The sequence below is a fragment of the Globicephala melas genome, chromosome 9 (assembly GCF_963455315.2).
Source record: "Globicephala melas chromosome 9, mGloMel1.2, whole genome shotgun sequence".
In the NCBI taxonomy this organism is placed as follows: Eukaryota; Metazoa; Chordata; class Mammalia; order Artiodactyla; family Delphinidae; genus Globicephala; species Globicephala melas.
The window spans coordinates 75274265-75290132 of record NC_083322.1 but is presented as its reverse complement, the minus strand read 5'-3'; the positions used below and the strand labels follow the sequence as shown (position 1 = coordinate 75290132).

The window sequence follows — 15868 nt, the reverse complement described above, 5'->3', positions numbered from 1 at the left end:
TATAAAGTAAAAATTCAATTAACCAGAAGTCTCAGGCAATGGGAAAATTGTGATAAGATGAATTCTGCTTCCTTTAAGATGGTTGTTGAAATGTTCTCAAAGGACCTTAATCTGTTTTACGAGCTTAGTAAATAGTGTATATTGACTACAGATAAATCTTTTTTTTGATGATGTGGAAAATAAAAATAGCATATTAGAGTGTCTTAGTGGCACTAATATAAATGGGAAAGAGTAAACTGATTGTCATTATTTAGAATATGTATGTTTAAAAAAACTAATCCATACTGTGAGTGGATTTCTTTGTGATGACTTTTCATATAAAAATACATTTATTTAGGATTTTAATCTAATTTCTAATTATATGCATTTTAATATCAATAAGACAAGATTAATAATGAATACTTTTATACTATAAAAACAAATGTGGGACTTCCCTGGCAGTCCATTGGTTTAGACTCCGTGCTTCCACTGCAGGGGGCACAGGTTCAATCCTTGGTCGGGGAGCTAAGATCCTGCATGCCGCCTGTCATGGCCAAAAATAATAAAATTTGTTTAGAATAAACAAAGGTATGGAGGAGGAGGGAGGGATGAATGGGTGGAACATACAGAATTTTTAGGGCCATGAAATGGCTCTGTATGATACTAAAATGGGGGACACATGTCATTGCACATTTGTACAGCTCACAGAATATACAACGTTAAGAGTGAACCCTAATAGGGACTCTGGGTGATAATTTTGTGTTCATGTAGGTTCATCCATTGTAACAAATGTACTCTCTAGTGGGGGTGTTAATAACAGGGGAGACTATGCATGTGTGGGAGTAAGAGGTATATGAATACTCTCTGTACCTTCATGCTCAGTTTCTTTGTGAACCTAACTACCCTAAAAAATAAAGTATATATACATATACATATATATATATATATATATATATATATATATAAAAAGTACTGGCTTTAAGAATTCAAGCTGGTTCTTCAAAAAGGTAAACAACACTGATAAACCTTCAGCCAGACTCATCAAGAAAAAAAGGAAGAGGCCCAAATCAGTAAAAATCAGAACTGAAAAAGAAGTTACAACTGACATCACAGAAATACGAAGGATCATGATAGATTACTGTGAACAACTGTGTGCCAGTAGAAGGGATGACCAAGAAAAGATGGACAAATTCCTAAATGCACCGTCTGCCAAGACTGAACCAGGAAGAAATAGGAAATAGATGAATTACCAGTAATGAAATTGACTCAGTAATTTAAAAACTCCCAACAAACAAAAGTCCAGGACCAGATGGATTCACAGGTGAGTTGTACCAAACATTTAGAGAAGAGTTAACACGTATCCTTCTGAAACCATTCCAGAAAACTGCAGAGGAAGGAACACTTTTGAACTTACTCTATGAGGCCAGCATCATCCTGCTACCAAAACCAGACAAAGATATCACAAAAAAAGAAAATTACAGGTCCATATCCCTGTTGACCATAGTTGCAAAAATCCTCAACAAAATACTAGCAAACCAAATCCAACAATCCATTAAAAGGATCATATACCATGGTCAAGTTGGATTTATCCCAGGAATGCAAGGATTTTTCAGTATCCACAAATCAATCAGTATGATACACCACGTTAACAAAATGAAGAATAAAAAGCATATGATAATAGATACAGAAGAATTTTTTTTATAAAATTCGATATCCATTTCTAACAAAAACTCTCCAGAAAGCAGGCATAGTGGTAACATACCTCAACATAATAAAGGCCATATATGACAAACCTGCAGCTAACATCATACTCAGGGTGAAAAGCTGAAAGCATTTCCTCTAAGATCAGGAACAAGGCAAGGATGCCCACTCTCACCACTTTTTTTTTGGCTGCATTGGGTCTTCGTTGCTGTTGTGGGCTTTCTCTAGTTGCATTGAGCGGGGGCTACTCTTCGTTGCGGTGCTTGGGCTTCTCATTACAGTGGCTTCTCTTGCTGTGGAGCATGGGCTCTGGGCACACGGGCTTCAGTAGTTGTGGTGCGCGGGCTCAGTAGTTAGGGTGCATGGGCTTAGTTGCTCCGAGGCATGTGAGATCTTCCCCGACCAGGGATCGAACCTGTGTCCCCTGCATTGGCAGGCGGATTCTTAACCACTGCACCACCAGGGAAGTCCTCTAGAAATTTACCTTGAAGATATATACTTAAGTAGTACAACTGTGTATGCACAAGGTTATTCTGCCCACTTAGTATTCGTTCACATTCTGTACTTTTCCGCGATTATCACTTTAAGGAATTTTTCTAGCTACCTCCTTTTTAAAATTTAACTTTTTATTTTGAGATAATTATAGATTCACATGCAGTTTTAATAAATAATACAGGGAGATCCATGTACCCTTCACCCAGTTTGCCTCAGGGGCAACATCTTACAAAACTGTAGAACAGTATCACATCCATGGAACTGACAGTACAATCCACTGATTTCACACAGATTTACATGTACTCAGTAGTGTGTATGTTTTTAGTTCTGTGTAGTTTTACCACATGTGTAGGTCCATGTATACCCCACCATAGTCAAGACATGGACAGTTCCATCACTACAAGGATCCCTTGGGCTGCCTTTTTATAACCATACCCACCTCCTTCCCAGCCTTGCCCTATCTCTGCCCCTTCCCTAACCCATGGCAAGCACTAATCTGTTTCCCATTACTGTAATTCTGTCATGAAATTATGAAGAATATTATATAATGAAATCACGAAGAGTGCTGAATAAGTCAGATAGTATATGGACTGTTTGGATTGGATTTTTTTACTCAGCATAATTCCCCTGAGATCTTTCCAAGTTGTTATGTGTATATTCATTCCTTTTTTATTGCTAAGAATATTCCATGGTATGGATGAACTATATCATTTTTGTTTTGTTTCTGAACCAGTCACTGAGGAACATTTGGGTTGGTTTACGTTTGAGGGCTGTGAAGCTGCAACTATTGGCTGAAAGTCTGTGTCCCCCTAGATTCATATGTTGAAATCAAATCTCTAGTCTGATAGTATTAGAATGTGGGCTTCGGGTGGTGATTAGCTATGAGGGTGGAGGCATCATGAATGGGATTAGTGCCCTTAAAAAGAGGCCGCAGAGAGCTCCTTTACCCCTTCAGTCATGTTAGGACACAGTGAGAAGACTGCTGTCTGTGAACCAGGAAATGGACTATCACCGGACAGTGAATCTGCAGGCACCTTGATCTTGGATCTCCCAGTCTCCAGAACCGTGAGAGATAAATTTCTATTGTTTATAAGCCACCCGATTTATGATATTTCTGTTATAGCAGCCCAAAGGGACTAGGCTGCTATGAACATTTGTTTATAGGTTTTTGTGTGAACTTAAGTCTTCATTTCTCTGGGATAAATACCTTAGGAGTACCGTTGCTAGGTTGTGTGGTAGTTGCATGTTTAGGTTTTTAAGAACCTGCCAAAATATTTTTCAGAGTGACTGTACCATTTTGCATTCCCACCAGCAATATATGAGTGATCCAGTTTCTCCACATCCTTGCCATCTTTAGGTGTTGTCACAATTTTTTATTTATTTATTTATTTATTTAGCGGTACGCGGGCCTCTCACTGCTGTGGCCTCTCCCATTGCGGAGCACAGGCTCCGGACGCTCAGGCTCAGTGGCCATGGCTTACAGGCCGAGCCGCTCTGCAGTATGTGGGACCTTCCCAGACCGGGGCACGAACCCGCGTCCCCTGCATCGGCAGGCGGACTCTCAACCACTGCGCCACCAGGGAAGCCCACAATTTTTTTATTTTAACCATTGTGATAGGTATGCAGTAATATCTCACCATGGTTTTAATTTGCATTTGCCTGATGTCAGATTATGTTCTTCATCTTTTCACGTGCTTATCTGTATCGTCTGGTGAAATATCTCTTCGTGTCTTTAACCTGTTCTCTAATTGAATTACTCTTTTTTTAACTGTTGAGTTTTCAGAGTTCAATAGATAATTATAAAATTGATACACTCAAACTTGATGGGTAAAACTATACATTTTTTCATGCTCTCGCAACATAGGTTACTCTTTCAAAAAATATTAACTCTTGAGGAAAAAAATTTTATTGGAAGTTCAGCATTTCTTTTCCTAGCCTTTTCTTATATTGCATTCCAGTAAAAATAAAATGAAACTTTTAAATTAAAAGACATTCATGACATCATCCCAATTTTATAATATTATGTATACCTACTTTTCTGTTTGAATGTAAGCTGGATGGTAAGTTCATTAAAATTTCTTTTGTGCTTTGCTGCACTGATTAAATTTTTATAATGAACATGTCATTTTTACAAACATAATAGATGTGTTTTCCCTTCTGAAAACAAACACGAAGTCAAATACATCAGATGTATTCGAAGTGGTTAATTTAATGCTAGAACTGTAAATGATTGTTACTTTTACATATTTTATGCATTTTTAGTTAAAAGTGTTATTAACATCTTCGTTTGAAAAGTCTTAAGAAATAGAGCTTTGATACTTACTACTTGAAAAAAAGAGATTTATCCTTGTACTCTAAAACTTGGTTCAAGTAGAAAAACCTTTTATGCCTTTATATAGTACCTTACATTCCTCAAGGCTATATTTTAATGAATGGTATAGTAAAAAAGGTATAAAACAAAAAGCAATTCTATATTCCTACTGATTATTAAAAGAATTTCAAAAAATGTCATAAGTTAAAATGCACCATAATTGTTGATAGGAAGGGTGAGAAGTTGTCATTTTTCTCAAGAAGCATGTATTAAGCCTTTCTTATGTGACAGGTATTACGCTAGAAACTACTAGCAGATACCATATTTCATCAAATCTAATCAGATGCCTTAGGTTTTAAGATATACTCATTTTATGTACCACCAAAAAAAAAAAAAAAAAAGAAGAAGAAGGGGGGGTGGGGAGGAAGGAATATGCCAACAGTTAAACTATAACACATTGTCTCCTTATCCTGTAGCACTTTTGTTTATCTTAAAAGATCTTTTAGACTTTTAAAGAACTGTTTTATTATAATTCTCATAACATAAAATTCACCATTTTATAAAATAAAATTCACCAGTTTAAAGTGTACAGTTCAGTGGTGTTTAACATATTCACAGTGTTGTGTATCCCTCACCACTGTCTAATTCCAGAACATTGCCAGTAAAGAAACCCTGTTGTACCTATTAGCGTTCAGTCCCAGTTCCTCCCTCCCCCTCCCTTTGGGTAACTACTAATCTACTTTCTGTCTCTTTGGATTTGTCTATTCTGGACATTTCATAAAATGAAATCATACAACGTGTAGCGCTTTTTTTTGGTCTGGCTTCTATGGCTTAGCATAGTATTTTCACAGTTCTTCCATGTTGCAGCATTTATCAGTGCTTCATTCCCTTTTATGGCCAGATAACATTCCATTGCATGGATATACCACAGTTTGTCCATTCATCGGCTGGACATTTGGATTGTTTCCACTTTGGGGCTTTTATGAATACTGCTGCTGTGAACATTCATGTACAAGTTTTTGTGTGAACTGTAGTTTTATTTCTCTTGGGTATATAACTAGGAACCAAATTGGCTGGATCATATGTTTAACCTTTTGAGGAACTGCCAAACTATTTTTTGAAGTGATGATATGTACCATTTTATAATCCCACCAGCAATTAGGGTTTGTTTCTCTATACCCACAGCAACACTTATTATTGTCTGTCTTTTAATATAGCCATCCTAGTAGGTGTGAAGTGGAATTCCATGGTTTTGATTTGCATTGCCCTAGTGAATAATAATGTTGAACATCTTTTCATGGGCTTATTGGCCATTTGTATATCACCTTCAGAGAAATGTCTGCTCAGATCCTTTGACCATTTGAAGATTGCGTTGTTTGTCTTTTTATTGTTGAGTTGTGATAGTTCTTTGTGTATATTCTGGATGGTAGACCTTTATCAGATACACGAATTGCAAATATTTTCTCCCATTCTGAGGCATGTGTTTTCACTTTCTTGCTAGTGTTCTTTGACTCACAAAGCTGTAAGTTTTGACGAAGCCCTGTTTATCTAGTTTTTCTTTTGGTTGCTTGTGCTTTTGGTGTCACATCTAAGAAACTGTTGCCCAATCCAAGGTCATACAGGTTTATTATACATGTTTCCTTTTAAGAGTTTTATGGTTTTAGACCTTACATTTAGGCCTGTGATCCATTTTGAGTTAATTTTTTGTATATGGTGTGAACTGAGGTTCCAATTTCATTCTTTTGCATGTGGATATTGAGTTGTCCCTGGACCATTTGTTGAAAAGACTATTCTTTCCCTCACTGAATGGTCCTAGAACTCTTGTTGAAATCCATTACCCCTACACGTATGGGTTTATTTCTGGATTTTCATTTCTATTCTCTTGGTCTGTGTGTCTGTGACAGTGCCACATTAACCTTGCTCCATACCACACTGTCCTAATTACTGTAGCTTTGTAGTAAGTTTTGAAATCAGGACATGTGAGTCCTACAACTTTGTTCTTTTCCAAGGTTGTTTCAGGTATTTGGGGTCCTTTGCCTTTCCATATGATTTGAGAATCAACTTGTCATTTCTGAAAAAAAGGCAGTTAGAATTTTGACGGGGATTACATTAAATTTGTAGATCAATTTGGGAAACATTGCCATCTTAACAATATTGTCTTCCAGTCCACAGAAATAAGGGATGTTTTTCCATTTATTTTGACCTCGAGTTTTTTTCAACACTATTTTGTAGTTATCAGTGTACAGCTCTTGCATACTTCTGGTTAAATTTATTCCTAAGTATTTTATTCTTTTAGGTGCTATTGTAAATGGAAATGTTTCTTGATTTTATTTTCTGATCATTGCTTCTTTTAGACTTTAAGCATAGGTTTTAAAAATTAATTTCACTCCTCTGTAGCTGTAGAAGGGAGAATAAAAGTGAATTGAGTTGTCAAGAACTTCTTCATGTTCAGAGCCCATCTATTCTGAACCATTTCTTAATCAAAATTGTCAGTAGCTATGTCTTTCCTCACAGTATCATCCTCTGTTCCAACAGTGAACCATTTCCTAAAATAGTACTCCACTGCTGTAGGGATTTTCTTTCAAATTATCAACAAGTATCCTGCACATTTTTAATGCAGACACTTTCCTGTTTGCCTTAGTTTCATTTTCTTCCTCAGTTAGATCAGATGCTTCTGAAAGTTAAACAGTGTCTCTTCAAAGACCATAGGAATTCCATGATAAACTGATGTTTGACATTTTAACAGAAATCCTGCATGATTCATGAATCAGTCACATCAGTTGCCTATGCTTCAAAATTTTTTATCTGTTCTGAGGGGTTTCTTCTGCCTTCAGTTACATGCCTGGCATGTGAATAAGCAGTTCCTTTGCATATGTCACAAAGCTTCATCAACTTCCCTGGTTTTTCTCTTTATTACAGATTTCTTTTTTTCACAAGCACTTTTATGCTGTTTTACAAGAAATTATGAATTGCACTGATTCCTGTAATGAGTATTTGTTTTACTGATATGAAACTTATATCCTGCTGTCTGTTTGTTTTCATGCTTTTCTTTGAACAAACTCTTAATTTTAAGGGCAAATTATACTACAATGTTTTTGAAGGCATTTTAAGCGACATACAAACACAACTAACTCAAAGTGATATCAGTACGAATACCTGTGACCAAGTTCATGTACGTTCATGCAAAAACAACTATGTCAAAGCTCCCTCTTGGCTAGCTACAACCACAACACACATTGGTTCTAATATTTTGAAATTCTATTGCATAAAATTATGACCACCCATTTTCTTGACTGTTGATCTCAAAAAAGGTGACGTCGTCCTTGCACAACAGTTTAATGTAACATTTTCTCTATATTTATGGGTGTATGATAGTGGCTAAGTAATCTCTTTAGGCGTTCCTTAAAATTAGGATATGTATTTACCTCCTCTTCATTTCTTCACTGACCCCTTTCCTCCCTACTCCAGACTTCTCTTCCTTATTATAATGTTGATGATCTCACCATTCACTTATCACTTCTCATAATCTACTGAATCGTTCATGGCTCCTCCCACCTACGTTTTGCCTTCACCAACTCCTACCAGTTTAACTTTCTGAAGATCTCTGCACGTGTTCCATTCTGTGTCCCTTCTACTGCTAACATGGTTCAGGTAGCTGCCATAGCCTTCTTACTGGTTTCACTATATCCATTTTATTTCCCTCAAAGTCATGTTTCACAGAGTCCTCACGTATTTAAAATACAAACTAAGCATGTAATTCCCTTATGTAAAAGTCTTCAGTGGCTCACTTCCGTCTAAGAGTACGATGAAGAATGTAGTCTCTGAATTTGAAGACTTGATTTCAAGTCACAACACAGATGTATTGTTATGATTACAACAAGATCCTTTCCAGGCTCCATAACATCACCTCTCAAGTCTCCTGTGGCCTTTGTCTATTCTTCTAGTCTCATTTCTTGCTTGTAGCTCCCTGTACCTTGGGTGCTGCTTCTTCCCTCTCTGCCTTTGTTCATGTTGTCCCTCTGCAGAGCCTCGTCTGATTTTTGCCTCCTTGGGCATGAACGTCCACTAGGGTTCAGTTTAATGGTCACTTTTTCCCTGAAACTTCCCAAATTACCCCCCAACCCATACCTTCTGATTTGGTTTGGACACTTGTCCTTTGAGCTTCCATAATACCCTTTACTTATTATTCTTACACTTACTGCATTTGATTATAATTTTCTGTTTGTATTTATTTCTATCATATACTAAGTTCCCTATGGGCAGGAAGTGGGTTTGATCACTTCGGGATAGAGGACACATAAAGAATACCCAGTAAATTGGGCTGAATGAATGACTTCTCATTTAATGATGTTTGTATTATTACCATCTGAAGACTTGTATAGTCCAGACTCCATATCAAGACATTTAAAACAAGACTGATCTTTCTTGGTATAAAACAAACATCCATTTTCTGCTCCTGATGACTAACTTATTTCTGCTAGGAACTACCACTCTCCCAGCCGTCTGGGCTAGAAAGTTTCATTGACCCTGACAAGTTCTTTCCTCCCCATATCAGTAAATTGCTTTTAAAATATCACTATTAACTCACATTTTAACATGCTTGTTATTTTTAATCGACTGTAGTAATTTTACATGCATTTAGGTCTATGCATATATATATACACATACATTAGCTGCTGTTGACATTGCAACAATATTGAAGAACATTTTGGAATAATCACCTGTCATCCTCTACCTTAATACAGTTTTGCTTATTTCCTTTTATAAGCGTAGTTGCATAGCTGCAGTCACAATGAACATAACCATTTTGGATCCTTATGCACCTTTTTAAAATTTTTTATTTTTAAATGAAGTGTTGGAATGAAGCTTCTTTTGGGGTTCCTTGAGGGCACCACACTACCCTGAAGGCTCCATAGCATCCGTATTTTCAGAGGTCAGCTGTCGGTCTTGGAAGGCTGGCATCTGTAGATCTCCCCATGCTTTCCTTGCTATGCCACTCAGCTCTGCTGTATGGTTTATTTCCTTAAGGCATAGCTGAGGACTTCATGTACCTTGCCTTCTTTCCCCACTCCAACTTTTTGTTTTGGGTAATTTCAAACCTACAGAAAAAGTGAAAGAAAAGGAGAATGAACACCTATATATGCTTTACCTAGATTTGCCAGTCGTTAACATGTTACCACACTGCTTTATCTTGCCCGTGTGGGCACATGCTCCCTCCGTTTACTCGTGTATCTGTGTTTTCTGTTTTGCTCAACCATCTGAAAGTAAATTGCAGAGACCATGACACTTTAAATACATCAGCATGTATCTCCTAGGGATAAGGATGTTTTCTTACAAAGCCACACCATTATGACCTCAGGAAATTTTTTTTTTTTTTGCTTTTTTAAAATTTATTTATTTTTATTTTTGCTGTGCTGGGTCTTCGTTTCTGTGCGAGGGCTTTCTCTAGTTGTGGCAAGCGAGGGCCACTCTTCATCGTGGTGCGTGGGCCTCTCACTATCGCAGCCTCTCTTGTTGTGGAGCACAGGCTCCAGACGCGCAGGCTCAGTAGTTGTGGCTCACGGGCCCAGCTGCTCCGCGGCATGTGGGATCCTCCCAGACCAGGGCTCGAACCCATGTCCCCTGCATTAGCAGGCAGATTCTCAACCGCTGCGCCACCAGGGAAGCCCTAGGAAATTTAACCTTAGTACAATATTACCTGATAAGTATTGAATGTTATGATTTCTCCACTTTTCCAGTAATATCCTAGCTTTTTTTTTTTAGGTCCAGTCCAATCAAGGATCCCACAATGCATTTAGTTTTCAATCTCTTTGGTGTCCTTTCATCTAGCAGAGCAATCCCCAACTTTTCTTTTTCTCTCACTTGACATTTATATATTTTAGGCACCCAAGCCAGTTGTTTTGTTAAATGCCTGACAATTTAGATTTCTCTGATTGTTCATTGCTATCATATTCAGGTTAAACATATTTGGCAAGAATACAACATGAATAATGGATCTTTTTCAGTATGTCTCATCAGGAGGTCACTGTCCTTTTTGGACACTGAGAGACCCTTATGAAAAAGATGGCCCCTATGTCCTTTTGACATCCTGGTAGTCTGTCACAGCTTCCTTGCTCTGTGTAAAACAAGATGATCTGAGTTACTTCGGTATATTTCATGCCCATACCCAGGATCAGCTATTTCTCCAAGAAGTCCTGTTTCCTTACACTAGAAAATGATGTTAGAGAACATAATCTGGGCCATAGGGGTGCCTGTTGTGACTGAATTGGTCATCGTTTCTAACCCTCTTCACTAGACAGTTAGGAATTTTTTTTAAAGAAAAATGTACCTTAAATTTATCTTATTTTGTAATTCACACATAAGAGTCCAGGTTTCCATGTACTTGATTTTGTATTTTTATATCTTATGATAAAATATTGGCTCCTAATGTATAGAAACATAATGACTTATTTGCTTTTTTCTATTATATGTTTTAATTTCAAGCTAATAGTATCTATATTACTAAAATAGGGTAAGTTAAAATAGCTTAAGATTTGTTTTTAATTATTTTATCTTGAGAATATATCCCAGAGTCAAAGTACTATGTTTAAACTTCACCTCAACTCTGTTCACTTCTACTTTTGTAAGTAACCATTTTTATTTTTAAATTATCTTTCTATTGATCTTTAAAACATATGCAAATTTAAATAAATTCATATTCCTTTTTAAGATAAAAGGTAACATACTATGCACTATTTCGCACTTTTCTTTTTCCACTAAATAGTACATTCTGGAAATCACGACACAGCAGTAGAGATCTTTCTCGTTCTCTTCTACAGCTGCATATTACTCCACTGTGTAACTATGTTAGACATTTAGGTTTAGTCTTTTGCAATTACTGTGTTATAATCTTTATATTTGAGAAATATGTGTAACCTAAGTATATACTCTCAAAGAACTGAAAACAGGATTCAAACAGATACTTGTGTGCCAGTGTTTACATCAGCATTATTTCCAGTAGTCAAAAGGTGGAAGCAACCCAAATGTCCATACAGGTGAATGGAGAAGCAAAATGTAGTATGTACATACAATGGAATATTACTCAGCCATAGAAAAGGGATGAAGTTCTGATACATACAACACGGATGAACCTTAAAAAACATTATGCTGAGTGAAATAAGCCAGACACAAAAGGGCAAATGCTGTATGATTCCACTTATAAGAATAAATCTAGGATGGGCAAATTCACAGACAGAAAGTAGATTAGAGGTTTCCCGAGACTGAGGGGAAGGGGAGAATGTAGAGTTACTGTTTAAAGAGGGCAGGGATTTTTTGTTTGGGCTGATGAAAATTTTTGGAAATAGCGGTTGGTGATGGTTGCACAATACCATGAACGTAATTAATGCCATTGAATTGTACACTTAAAATGACAGAAATGGTAAATTGTACGTGACATATATATTTACAATAAAGAAAATAGTTATATATACATACATATGTATATGTAATTAGTAGTAAATCTCTTTAAAACATTACAGGTCAGTAATGAATTAGAAATTTGGGAGAGACTATCCAAAGCAGTTGAGTTCCTGGAGCATTTAGCAGGAACTCTAGAGCTCATTTTGGCCTGAAGTAGGTCTCTAAACTTAGACATTAAAAGGGTTCTTGAAACATCTATATCTTTTGATCCTGACATAAGATGATAAAACATTTGAAACCTGAATGTGACAATTACTCTTCTATATCTTTTCCTAACCCGTTGTATTTGCCTGTATTTTTTAGTCAGCAAAACTATGAAGTTAACGTTGTCATCTTTTGGTACCTGTTCTCATTTTACAAAGGAAAGAATAGGCTCACAGAAGATGCCTTTCCCCAGGGCACATAGCTGTAAAGAACACAGGAGTTCGTTCGTGTCCCAGTGCAGTTCTTACTGAATTATCATTAATTACATAATTATTTAATCAGTGTCTACTGTGTGCTAGCACTGGGAATATAATAACGAACACAACAAATTCCATGTCCTTTCTCAGAGTCTATAGTTTAATAAAGGAGAGAGCCCCACAGTTATCATACAGTATGACAAAGTGGGTTAAAGCATTAATACGACAACTATGAGAACAGTGCAGAGGGACTGTTTGAAACAATGTGTAATATTCAGAAACATCTGATATCTGGTTCAGTTTATACTTCTATAACCACGTGAGTAAAACCTAAGCTTTCCATCTTCTTTGGAAAACCGCTAGTTTTCAAAGACGTTATTAGCCTTTCACAGCCTCAGACCAGCCACTCATCGCTGGTACTTGCACACTGTGGGTTGAAACTTACTCAGCTCTGGAAAGAACTTGTTTTCCCCGGCTGCGGAAACAGATCTGCTATTCCTCCTTCTTGGGCCTACTGAAGTCCAGCACTGTGTAACAATACTCCTGATGCAGAGTAGGTGCTGAATAAACATTTATTCAGTAAGTGAATAAAAACTTCCCAGATCAAGCCCTCCAACTGAATTGAAGCAATTCTGCTTCTGCTGTATTACGTTACCTACATACGGATTTCCTGGTATTCCTGTGGCCTGAGCACTGGTATTGTTACTTTAATTTTTTGTTATTCTTTACTAATTGAATATGATCATATTCTCCAAAACAAGGTAAACTTTCTTGTTCCAAAACATCTCAAACTTCCATATCTAGAACTTTTACAAGAAGCACAAATATTCCCTCTGTAATGTTTTATAAGGGTACCACTGAAACTACTGAAAGATCAAACATGTTAACATATAGGTGTTTGATTTTATAGTTAGATGTTTGTACTGTTTTGTAGAGTATGTAAGATTTTAATGGCTTTAGGATCTTTTTGGTATTATGCTTCAAGGGAAATTAAATATTTGTTATTTTATCCTAATTTTCAGGTAAAGAAGATACTCCCTCATTACTTGGTCTCTGTGGGTCTCTAACATCAGTGGCAAGTTACAAATCTCTAACAAGCCTAAAATCTAATGACTACCTTGCAAGTCCTACAACAGAGATGACAAGTCCAGGTCTAACTCCATCCTGAAAAATTTTATGTAAAAGCCAAAAGTTTTTATGTTGCAAATGTTCTATTTATGTAAGTTTGACTGCTGGGAAAACATCTGGAATTTTATATTGCTCTGGCACACGTCTGGAATTCTGTCGCTTATATTAGAGAATTCAGTCCACTCCATGTAAACTTCTAAGTGAAAACAAAATGACTCTGCCACTTTTCATTTTAAAATTCCTATATTTGTCACTGAGGAAGTTTAAAAATGAATAGGCTTAAAAAAAACTTTCAGAGATCCTCTAATCATCCATGGCAAATTGTACACATTTATTATTGAGCTGATTTTCATATATTTAAACGTGTCATAATTGCCAGAGACCGAGTTCAAGGTTTTATTCTAGAGACTTAAGCTAAGTATTTTCTTTTGCTCTTTTATTCAGTGATTAAATTTTCTAAGAATGAGTTACTTCATTTTTCATGAATTTCTTCCCAAGTTCTGATATTGAAATGCCTTGTCTTTAAAGTGAAGAGAAAGGTTCTTAGCTGCAGTTTCACAGTGGCTTATTCAGTTTTTCTTTATCATTTGGCATCAACCTAACATTCCACTTAACATTTTATAAATTTTGTAGGATGTGTCGTTAGGCAGTTACTAAAGTTGTTAGGGTCACAGGGAAAGTGTTTTACAGTATTTTAGACCATTAAGGTAAAGTGAATACATTTCTTGTTTTTGTTTTTCCAAGATTTTCTTAAAAGTTTATCAATTTCAAAATTGATCAAATTTATGTCTCATAAACTGGAAACATTTAAAAATGTAGAACAGATTTTGAAAAAGTATTTTATCAGGAAAGAGTTCAAGTTCATTAAGGATCTGAGAAGCTTTTAAAGTTAAGGATCAGTAGGCTAATCACCATACTTAACAATGTGTCTGACATCCAGTGCTGTTTTTCTGCCTCGTATGCAAGAATGAATTGTGTCATACATGCTTTACAGCTTCCGTCATTAATCATACCATAATCTCATTTTAAAATTGATGTTAATGTTAAAAGTTACTCCACTTCTACAGGTAAAAAATTATTTTTTTTTAAAAAGCCATGAGCCATCTTTTAAATTTTTGCAAATTTTGGAACTGTTCATTTGTCCCTAAAAATTCCACCATGTTGAAAGAGAAAATGTATGAAGTATATTTTCTGTAGTAAGTAATATGAGGAAAACATGATCAGCTGTGCCAAAGAAGTTTTTATACATTGTTTACATGAAGAGGCTACTACAGTACTTATTGGGGACTTCATATGCCATTTTTATTTGTTAACAAAACACTACATTCAAACTTAGTAACTTTGACATATAGAATGTTCCTCCTAAAATATTTGATTGAGAGGAGACAAGAAGCACTTGTTACAGTCATTCTTTGTATTAGAAATGTGGGAGTGTGGTGGTTCTCTGAAATATTTAGAGCTTTATGCTCATCATTTGGAATTTAAGATAATAAATAGTAACAAGGCTAGTCTTATATGTAAGACCATTCAAACAGGGTCATTTCAGGGACAAAGAAGCCCTGAAATCCCTTAAAATAAATTATCTTAGATGTACCAGAACATATTCAGAGCTTTATTCCTTTAGCTTGAGGCTTTAGTACTTGCAGTAATGCAAATAGTGAGAAATGGTACCTTTCTTCTTAATTCTGTACACATTATTGTGAGTGAGAGGTATCTAAAGCAATTTGTAATCAGCCTGGGGGAACAGAAGGAAGGTTTAAATGAGGACAGTGGAAACCTTGGGAGGAGGGAATGAGAATGGTTAAGGAGGGGAACTTCAAAAATTTTAGGCTAGCCTTAAGCACTATTGCTGCTTTCCTAACAGCTATCAGAATGTTTAAATGCTTTCATTCATGGTCCACTCTCAAATGTCATTTATTATCCTTCAGTAATTAAAAAAAAATCATTGTTAAATTTTTTCCATACATTTTTATAATATAGAAACACAAGGTTCCATAATTGATCAAGTTTTTCAGATTTGCCTAATGTGTATAATAACTTGTGCATCTTAACATGCTGCTAAATGCAGATTTAAACATGACATCTGAGGATAATGACTTTTTCTCCTTTCTTGGAGCTCTTGGTATAAAATTCATCTGCTAATGTGACTTCAGGTTTCTACACAGTTCATTTCACACTAGTTATAGAGGTAGTTTGTTAATGTTTGCATGAGGTATGTCTCAATCTTTAATTTTAGGTGGTAGTGTTTCTTGTTCACACACCCTCCCCTAAATAGAATGCTGAACTATATGCTACTATTTCCATGTGTATTTTGTTGCCTTGATGTACGACACTTGTTGCATGTATATTAAACATTTTGTACCATGCAGTAGCAGTCTTATTTTTTTCCTTGACA

At 36.1% G+C, this 15868-nt stretch overlaps 2 protein-coding genes across 7 annotated transcripts in view; one reads left to right on the top strand and one right to left on the bottom strand.

The window, feature by feature from the left end:
• The window catches only part of RUNDC3B (RUN domain containing 3B), a 147676-nt gene extending 131835 nt beyond the window's left edge, over positions 1-15841 (top strand). For all 6 annotated transcript variants that reach the window (XM_030857041.2, XM_030857039.2, XM_030857042.2 and 3 more), the window contains one exon: positions 13368-15841. In XM_030857041.2, coding sequence (XP_030712901.1) covers positions 13368-13513 — 146 coding nt within the window. In that variant the 3' untranslated portion in view covers positions 13514-15841. The remainder of the gene's footprint in view (positions 1-13367) is intronic.
• The window catches only part of SLC25A40 (solute carrier family 25 member 40), a 62887-nt gene continuing 56116 nt past the window's right edge, over positions 9098-15868 (bottom strand). Inside the window, exon 13 of the mRNA XM_060304722.2 lies at positions 9098-9585. Within this exon, the coding sequence (XP_060160705.1) occupies positions 9530-9585 (56 nt within the window). The 3' untranslated portion in view covers positions 9098-9529. The remainder of the gene's footprint in view (positions 9586-15868) is intronic.